Source organism: Limulus polyphemus, unplaced genomic scaffold (genome assembly GCF_000517525.1).
Source record: "Limulus polyphemus unplaced genomic scaffold, Limulus_polyphemus-2.1.2 Scaffold5600, whole genome shotgun sequence".
Taxonomy (NCBI): Eukaryota; Metazoa; Arthropoda; class Merostomata; order Xiphosura; family Limulidae; genus Limulus; species Limulus polyphemus.
This window is the reverse complement of record NW_013671210.1, coordinates 38371-47823: the sequence shown is the minus strand read 5'-3', so window position 1 is coordinate 47823 and position 9453 is coordinate 38371. Positions and strand designations below refer to the sequence as shown.

The following is a 9453-nucleotide window of genomic DNA, read 5'->3' as shown; positions in this document are numbered from 1 at the left end:
GTCGTACTTCCCCGCCTTACAAGTTATATTTTAACCTGAACGTTAACGTCATAAACGTATGTGCAAGCTCATTGTCACAAAACGAATCTTAATCTCAGGCTCCCAGTGGCACAGCGGTATGTTTACGGACTTACAACGCTAGAAGACCGGGCTTCGATACACGTGGTGGGCAGAGCACAGATAGCTCATTGTGTGGCTTTGCGCTTAACTACAAGCAAATCAATTGAAATGTTTCATAAAAGTTTTTAATTTGTTTCTTCTTTAATCAAAATTAATTCAAATATTATATTGTAGATTTTAATCGTTTTATCGCGTTTATTTTAATTTAGTTGACCAAAGAATATAATACATTAATCTATGATAATAAAAAACTGTACATAAAAGTGTTGCAAGTATAAGTTTGTCAGATAATCTCTCACTCTGACGTGAAATGTATTCCACGACTTTCAGGATACTGTATTTCTAAGTTACTCTAACACTTGTGTGACTTTTTAAGATACTGCGACTCTTGCAGCTTTATAAAATACTGTGACTGGTGTGAGATACTGTAAGATACTGTGACTCGTGTGAGATACTGTAAGATACTGTGACTGTCGTGTGAGATAGTGTAAGATACTGTGACTGTCGTGTAAGATACTGTGACTGTTGTGTGAGATACTGTAAGATACTCTGACTGTCGTGTGAGATACTGTAAGATACTGTGACTTGTGTGAGATACTGTAAGATACTGTGACTTGTGTGAGATACTGTAAGATACTGTGACTCGTGTGAGATACTGTAAGATACTGTGACTCGAGTGAGATACTGTAAGATACTGTGACTCGTGTGAGATACTGTGACTTGTGTGAGATACTGTAAGATACTCTGACTGTCGTGTGAGATACTGTAAGATACTCTGACTGTCGTGTGAGATACTGTAAGATACTCTGACTGTCGTGTGTAACTTTGTGAGATATTCTTCCAAGATATTTGTTTCTACGTGCGCTGTGTTTTATCACAAACAACTATGATGATACAGATGTCTTCAAGATGATATCATTTTGCTTCCGGTTTTTGACTGCCATTTTTGGGCGAACACTTGAATATAAAAAAAGATAAACATAAAACGTTTATCACAATTTTAACTATATTACACTATAAATAAAACCAAAAAGAAATAAGTTGTACAAATAATTCAGTTTATGCGTTGTCGTGACATCTATATATTAAGTTTTTTTTTAAACCTACACAATGGGCTATCTGTGCTCTGCTCACCACGGGTATGGAAATCCGGTTTCTAGCGATGCAACTCCGCAGACATATCGCTGTGCCACTGAGGGGCCTATATATTAAGAAAATGCTTCTCAACCTAAAAAATTGTATAGGGCAAAAACCGTGTGAATCTCCTGAAAAAATACATTGTTTGTTTCTTTTTTCTATTACAGACAATACATTAAAATACTGATTTTAATTGCGTATATTACAGGTAAATATTTAATTTCAGGTTACTACATTATGAGTCAAAAACGCGAAAATTAATAATTAAGACTGTACGTTTCATTGTGCCGAAAAACGTCGCTTTTTGTGTTTTTTACACTTGCTATTTCTTAGTCAGTCGGCGAAAACTTGAAGCGACAGACAGAGGAACTAATTAAAACAAGAACTCTATGACGAAGCAAAAAATATCGAAGATGAACAAAGCTAGAAAGCTTAGAAATAGCAAAACAAGATGACACTTGAAAGGTAACTATAAAATATGAACTACTGTAAAGTAAGAAAAATTCTGCACGATTAACAATTTAGGCTTAGAAATAAAGGTACAATTATCATTTTAATACTCTTTGTAGTTAAGAAGAACAAATCTATTTTTAAATAATATACGACATAAAAAAACTGTGTCAGTCATGTGATTCTGAATTCATTATCAAAGTGCGTGACTCACTGCTGTCAGTGATACTTGATGTAGCTCTGCTGTATTTTGACAAGAGTGCTTTTTGATTGGCTGAATCGGGTGTAGTTCATAAGTTAATCTTCTAGATTTTTAAATATTCATGAACAATATGAGTATTACTTCTAACAGCTCAGTGCACTGGTCTTTCTGTTGTGACATCCTCTATTTATATGCAAATGAAAATTATCTTAATGCATAGACATCACTGGTTTTAACAATTCGATCTATAACGTACCTTGTATTGTGAGTTTCCCATAGGTGGCGCTAGTAGCGGTGTATCCGGTCAGTCTGTGTTTGGCTTTACACATGTAGGTGTGTTGTGTGTTACCACTTTCCACATTATATACAAGCAGTTCTCCTGTCTGAAGAACACGAACTTCTGAAATCGATAAAAGCAAACACTATATACGTTGTTAAGTCCACATGGATTTATTTCAACATCGCGTCGAGAACTGATAATGGTCTTTATTTCAGCATTATATCGAGAACTGATAATAGATTTTAATTATTTCTACATCACATCGAAACTAATGATAATTTTTATATCAACATTGTATCGAGGACTAACAATAATTTTTATTTCAACATTGTATCGAGAACTGATAACAGTCTTTGTTTCAACGTCATATCGAGAACTGATAACAATATCTAAAATTATATCAAAGTATTGTATTTAAATTTGATAACAAGTATTTTTTGCTGTCACAACAAATCTAAAAATATATGAAATGAAAAAAAAAAATATTGACACCGAAAATCATCATTTTCTGTTCACCAAGAACTAATGAAGATGAAATACGATAATACAAGCTAATTATTCGAATTAATGGTAACTTAAACAGTGCGTGTACTGTATCACTGGACTTTATTTTTCATTTGTATTTATTCTTTTTAGCTTTTTATCACTAATTAGTTAAAGTGGATAAATAACAAGATGGATACAGTGTGTGCATAAATTCTACACTTCAGGAAGTTTCTTTAAAACCAGATTCAATTTCTAGTGTTTGATCTAAACTATACAGGCAATTAACTTTGTTAGACAGTTGACCCGCTCGTGATTCCATAAGCCTTCTTTCTCTAAGATTCGGTGTTTTTGTTTCAGGTCGGAAATCGTTCTATCGATTATGAATGTGAGAGAGAACCATCTTTAATTTGATTTATTTAAATGTTTGAACAGTATTTATTGTTATAAATATCCACGTCTCATTTTAGTTTCCTGTTTCCAACAAGAACGACTGAACACCGAGCGAGTGTTTCATGTGAAACACAGTGTTGTGCACACCGCAGGGATTCAACCCCGAATTTTTGCATATAAGCACTCGAGCAACACCGGGTAATGATGAAAAACTGCGAAAGACAATGAAACAAATATTGTTAAGAATGAATACTGTTGGTTATATTTGTTTCTTTAGAATTTTGCTCCTCAAAGGCAATCTGTGTTAGCTGTACCTATTTTGGAAGCGATAAACTAGAGGGAATGCAGCTAGTTAACCACACCCACCACCAACTCTTGAGCTACTCTTCACCAACAAAAGGCGGAATTGACCGTCAGATTATAACGCCCTAATGACTGAAAGGGCGAACATTTTCGGTAAAAGAATTACAACCGGTGACCCACAGTTTCAAGTCGAGCGCCCTGACCACTAGGCCAGTTGTTTTTGAACTGATAAAATCCTAAAATAGTGATAGATTTTGAGCGCTTCTAATTCTAATGAACCCTGCAATGAGCATAGGGTAGATAGTTGATCATGTAACTTTGAACAGTAATGTTAAAATCGTAACTAAAATCATTCGGCGTAGTTGGAATTTTTAGCATCAAAGGCAACTTATGCCCACGTGGGCTAAATATTCCAGTACAGTTGTACCTAACTACTGGCCTAAGCGAAGTACCACATACTGCCACAAGGACTTCTTTTGTCCGACTCTTTGAATAACGTGAAGCCTATTCAGCCGTATTTCTCGAGCCCTGGACCTTCGACCGCAGCCCGACATTAATCACTAAGTTACATCAGGAAAAATGTTTTGAAAAGAACATCTGAACATTTTAATATTGGAAATTCTTCTATTTTTACAGATTCTACTGGTTGTTAGCGTAAACATCAATAATATCATAAAGATACTTCATCTTAGATTCTACTGTTATTAGCGTAAACATCAATAATGTCATAAAGATACTTCATCTTAGATTCTACTGATTGTTAGCGTAAACACTAATAATATCACAAAGATACTTCATCTTAGATTCTACTGGTTGTTAGCGTAAACACTAATAATATCACAAAGATACTTGATCTTAGATTCTACTGGTTGTTAGCGTAAACACTAATAATATCATAAAGATACTTCATCTTAGATTCTACTGGTTGTTAGCGTAAACACCAATAATATCACAAAGATACTTCATCTTAGATTCTACTGATTGTTAGCGTAAACACTAATAATATCACAAAGATACTTCATCTTAGATTCTACTGGTTGTTAGCGTAAACACTAATAATATCATAAAGATACTTCATCTTAGATTCTACTGGTTGTTAGCGTAAACACTAATAATATCACAAAGATACTTCATCTTGGGGTCAAATAATCAGATTAAGTCAGAAATCTGTCACCCAAACAGCTTTCCACTATACTTCTGTTACACTTTCTTATATAACGTTTCATTTTCCAAGGCATGCTGTTCTATTCCGAGGTGATTAAGAAAAACACCGTAATGTAGATTTCAATTTACTTCACAAGACATTTCTTTTACAGAACCCGAACAAAATGGTGGAATACTAAGTCTTTGAATATCAACTCACCATCCAAGGAAACGATGCCTTTTTAAATAACATTTCTTTTAAAATAGCATTTCTTTTTATCGGTTTAAAAGCGAACAGGAAGATACTCTTACTGCGACATGGAATTCTGCCGGGAAAGAGCCGCAGAATCTCCAACCTTATTACCGTAAACTTTCAACGCATGCGTATTAAAGAAAAGGGATTAGGGATAATCCGATCCATCAAGATTTCTTCCACCAAAACACGTTAAGTACAAGGTATTTCTTTAAGAAGATTCGGAAGGAAATGACTCGAAAAATCCTCCGTACATGAAATAGAATATCAAGTAACATGATTAAAAAAGACACGTTACCAGAGAAAACAAGAAATATTTTCATGACATGGATATCCACGTACTCTGCAAGACGACCAGTGCGAACTATAAAGGTGAACTTTAAAAAAAGCTTCTTAAATACAATATCTATATTAAAATTGCTTTATGCTTGAATAATGGAAACTAATTGATTAATACAGATAAAATTATACCTCAATAGTTTAGAACTCTCTCCACTTACCGTCCGAGTGGTTCTGTCTGTACACGAGACCATCACTTCTTGACCAAGACTCCACGCTCACAAACTGACGAACGAAAGATGGAACCTGACACTGCAGAAGTGCAATGTTGCCCTTAGTAGCGACCACATTGTAGACCTGGGGTTTGAAATTGTGCTGTATCACTAGAACGTGAAACAAAACAAAGAACGAATTGTATAAGTTATTGTCCTTATCAAGGACCACATTGTAGACCTGGGGTTTGAAATTGTGCTGTATCACTAGAACGTGAAACAAAACAAAGAACGAATTGTATAAGTTATTGTCCTTATTAAGGATCACATTGTAGACCTGGGGTTTGAAATTGTGTTGTATCACTAGAACGTGAAACAAAACAAAGAACGAATTGTATAAGTTATTGTCCTTATTAAGGATCACATTGTAGACCTGGGGTTTGAAATTGTGTTGTATCACTAGAACGTGAAACAAAACAAAGAACGAATTGTATAAGTTATTGTCCTTATCAAGGACCACCTTGTAGACCTGGGGTTTGAAATTGTGTTGTATCACTAGAACGTGAAACAAAACAAAGAACGAATTGTATAAGTTATTGTCCTTATAAGGACCACATTGTAGACCTGGGGTTTGAAATTGTGTTGTATCACTAGAACGTGAAACAAAACAAAACATGAATTGTATAAGTTATTGTCCTTAGTAATTAGTAAGCAGGATTTTCTTTTCTCTCGTTTCGATTTGTAATATTATGTTTAATTGTTATGCTACGATAGTCTGTAAAGTGTTTTGTGTGGTAACATAAACTTAATCAGAATACAAAGGATGCGGGTTTCACTAGACAACGTGGGGAAAACTTTCTTCTTACAGAAGGGGAGTGTCAATAAACGATTGGACCTTCTGGATACAGAGGACGCTTCGTTAACGATATTAAAGAATTTTAATCTTAAGAAGCACCGGACTAAAGAAATGAGTCAACTTTTAATTCTAACTCTAATAATAACTCTATCGCCATGTTGAAAACACATAAAGTTTTATGTTCTGTTTTTATGTTTCATGTAATAACTACGGTATTTACTATAAGTTAGAATTATGAAGCTAATTCTGCTCGTGTAAGTTGTTCTTAAAATTCATTATTAATATGGACGTTAGGGACGTCTGTTTAGCTGATGTATTATCTCCCTAACTGTCATAGCATGTAAAAGTTTACCTCACCAAGCTTGTCAACATGCTAGAAACTATTATTTAAAAAGCTGGTGATTGTTTTGGTTGGAAGACATTTAGGTTAGGCTTGAACCCCAGCTCGATAAAATAACTTTTATCTTTGTGTGTTTGAAAATGCAATAATCAATTAACAAATGGTGAATAATCAAAACTGATGCCCAATTGGAGAGGGAATGTTGACTATAATCACAAATTTATTAAGCTTTGCCTGTGAATTGATGACGTCATACTCTGATAAGTCGGAGTGTAATATGATGTTCATGTGAAGAATAAAAATACTTTTATCTGTTGTACAGCTCGTATATTGTATTTCAATAATCTCAAGAACCTATAAAATGCATATCTACCGCTTTTCAGTATCCCTATATATTGTATTTGGTAGTTACTATGTTGCTAAATCAACAGTGTAGGAAAAAATGAATAGTTGATAACTCTGTCATCAAAAACATAATACTGTTGTTAATGACACTCTGTAAAAAAGGTCGTGACAAGCACACTTTGACCCTCATTTGTTTATCTAAGGTTAATAAAAACATTTGAATTTTGCACACTGGTTGCTAGGAGATTAAACTTCTATTTCTTCGTCTTTCTTTTGACCCTCATGCATCCTCAAGAATTTTCACATCAGGACTTTGTGCAGACGAAACCACGGTTCCATTGACTTCCACAGGCAAAACCATGGTTCCATAGACTTCTTCATCGTTAAGATGTAGTTTCAACACATTACTGTTTGTCTTGGATCACTGCATTGCTGGAAGACGAATACCTGCATGAAAATTAATGTTACTGAGAGAATAGCATGAATGTTATTGCCAGCAGTTAAGGTGCCATCAATTTTGTGTAGATTAAGGAAACTGATTGCAGCCCAAACTTATTCTGATTCCATACCATGCTTCACTGTAAATGTTAAGTATTGACTGTTATCATCTTATTAGCGGCTGGTGAAAAGAGGTGATGATTAAGATTGTTGATGCCAGCAAACGTAAGAAAGTTTAAGTGTATTATTACTAAGCCTAAATAGAAATGGAGTCTGGAATAGAAATTAGCATAACAATAGTTCTTCGTAAGATTTTACATGAGCTTCGTTTTTGAGAGAAGACAGTTTGTTTGTTTCAAATTTCGCGCAAAGCTACACGAGGGACATCTGTGCTAGCTGTAGCTACCTGAAGGCTGTCTGTGCTGGCCGTAGCTACCTGAAGGCTGTCTGTGCTGGCTGTAGCTACCTGAAGGCTGTCTGTGCTGGCCGTCCGAAATTTATCAGCGATAGACTACAGGGAAGGCAGCTAGTCAACAGCACCAACCACCAAATCTCGGGCTACTCTTTGCCAACAAATAGTGGGATTGACCATCACATTATGACGCCCCTACGGCTGAAAGGGCGAGCCTGTTTGGCGACAGAGTTTCGAACTCGCGACGCGTAGATTGCGAATCCAGCGCTTTACCCACCAGGTTATGTCAGGCCTTTGAGATAAGAGAATACTTACATGCTTGTTACGTAACAAATAAGATTATTTATTAAAACATTTTATTCAAGTTTTGTCGTTAATACGGAGTTCATAAATGCGACATAATACTTTGTTGTCGACTATTATTCTTTAATCGGAAAATTTTACTAACACGCAACGCTAAAATACGGGGTTCGATTCCCCGCGGTGAACGCAGCAGATAGCCCTTTGTGGTTTTGTGCTAAAACGAACAAACAAAAAACTGGCAATTGGAATAAAACAACTATAATCCGGAACGGTAAATACGGAGATAAGAAAACCGTGAGTGAAAATATAGAATTATGTTTCTTGAAAAATCTAAAAACTTCTGACTTTATATCAACTAAAGTATCCCCAGTGCTTACATCTGCTCGAAATTTAACGTTTGAGATAATAAAACCTAGAGATACGAAACAGCCAGTGTTATTTGTATTAATTAATTATATGTATTGTTTTTATGTAATTCTAGGGGTGGTGTGGGTGAGTTATAACCCACGAGTTCATGACTGGTACTGTATTATTGCTCGTATATCAGTAAAAAGTAGAGATCGCTAACACAGATAACCTCTAGGTAGCTACAACTAGTAGAGATAACCTTTAATTAGCTACAACTAGTACAGATAACCTTTAGTTAGCTACAGCTAGTACAGATAACCTTTAATTAGCTACAGCTAGCACATATAGCCTTTAGTTAGCTACAGCTAGTACAGATAACCTTTAGGTAGCTGCATAGCACAGATAACTTAGGTAGCTACAGCTAGCACAGATAATCTTTAGTTAGTTACAACTAGCACAGATAACCTCTAGGTAGCTACAGCTAGCACAGATAACCTCTAGGTAGCTACAGCTAGCACAGATACCCTCTAGGTAGATACAGCTAGCACAGATAACCTTTAGGTAACTCCCAAACAATACGTTATTTTGTAAAAAAATCAAATTAACTTCAGGTATTTTTTCCACGTTTCTCTTAATATGTCCACAGATCAGTGGGGGGGGGGGGGGTTAAAAAAATAAGAACATTTGTAGTTAACGTGATTTATCCAGAATGTTAACGTCAAAACTGTTTATAAGTCTACGCCAGCTATTGGTCAAAACTGTTTATAAGTCTACGCCAGCTATTGGTGTTAAAACCTTAATTTTTAAGTTCTGTAATTAGTTTTGTTAAAACTTTAATTGTTAAGTTATGTAATTTGTTTTGCTAAAACCTTAATTTGTAAGTTATGTAATTTGTTTTGTTAAAACTTTAATTGTTAAGTTATGTAATTTGTTTTGTTAAAACCTTAATTTTTAAGTTATGTGATTTGTTTTGTTAAAACTTTAATTTTTAAGTTATGTAGTTTGATTGTTAAAACCTTAATTTTTAAGTTATGTAATTTGTTTTGTTAAAACTTTAATTTTTAAGTTATGTAATTTGTTTTGTTAAAACTTTAATTTTTAAGTTATGTAATTTGTTTTGTTAAAACTTTAATTTTTAAGTTATGTAATTTGTTTT

General features: G+C 34.5%; 1 protein-coding gene across 1 annotated transcript in view; it reads right to left on the bottom strand.

Annotated features, from left to right (window-relative positions):
- LOC106472775 (Down syndrome cell adhesion molecule-like protein Dscam2) overlaps positions 1-9453 on the bottom strand; it is a 41787-nt gene that overhangs the window by 18505 nt on the left and 13829 nt on the right. Inside the window, exons 2-3 of the mRNA XM_022401305.1 lie at positions 5265-5426; positions 2166-2309 (exon numbers count right to left, since the gene is read on the bottom strand). Of these exons, the coding sequence (XP_022257013.1) occupies positions 2166-2238 (73 nt within the window). The 5' untranslated portion in view covers positions 2239-2309; positions 5265-5426. The remainder of the gene's footprint in view (positions 1-2165; positions 2310-5264; positions 5427-9453) is intronic.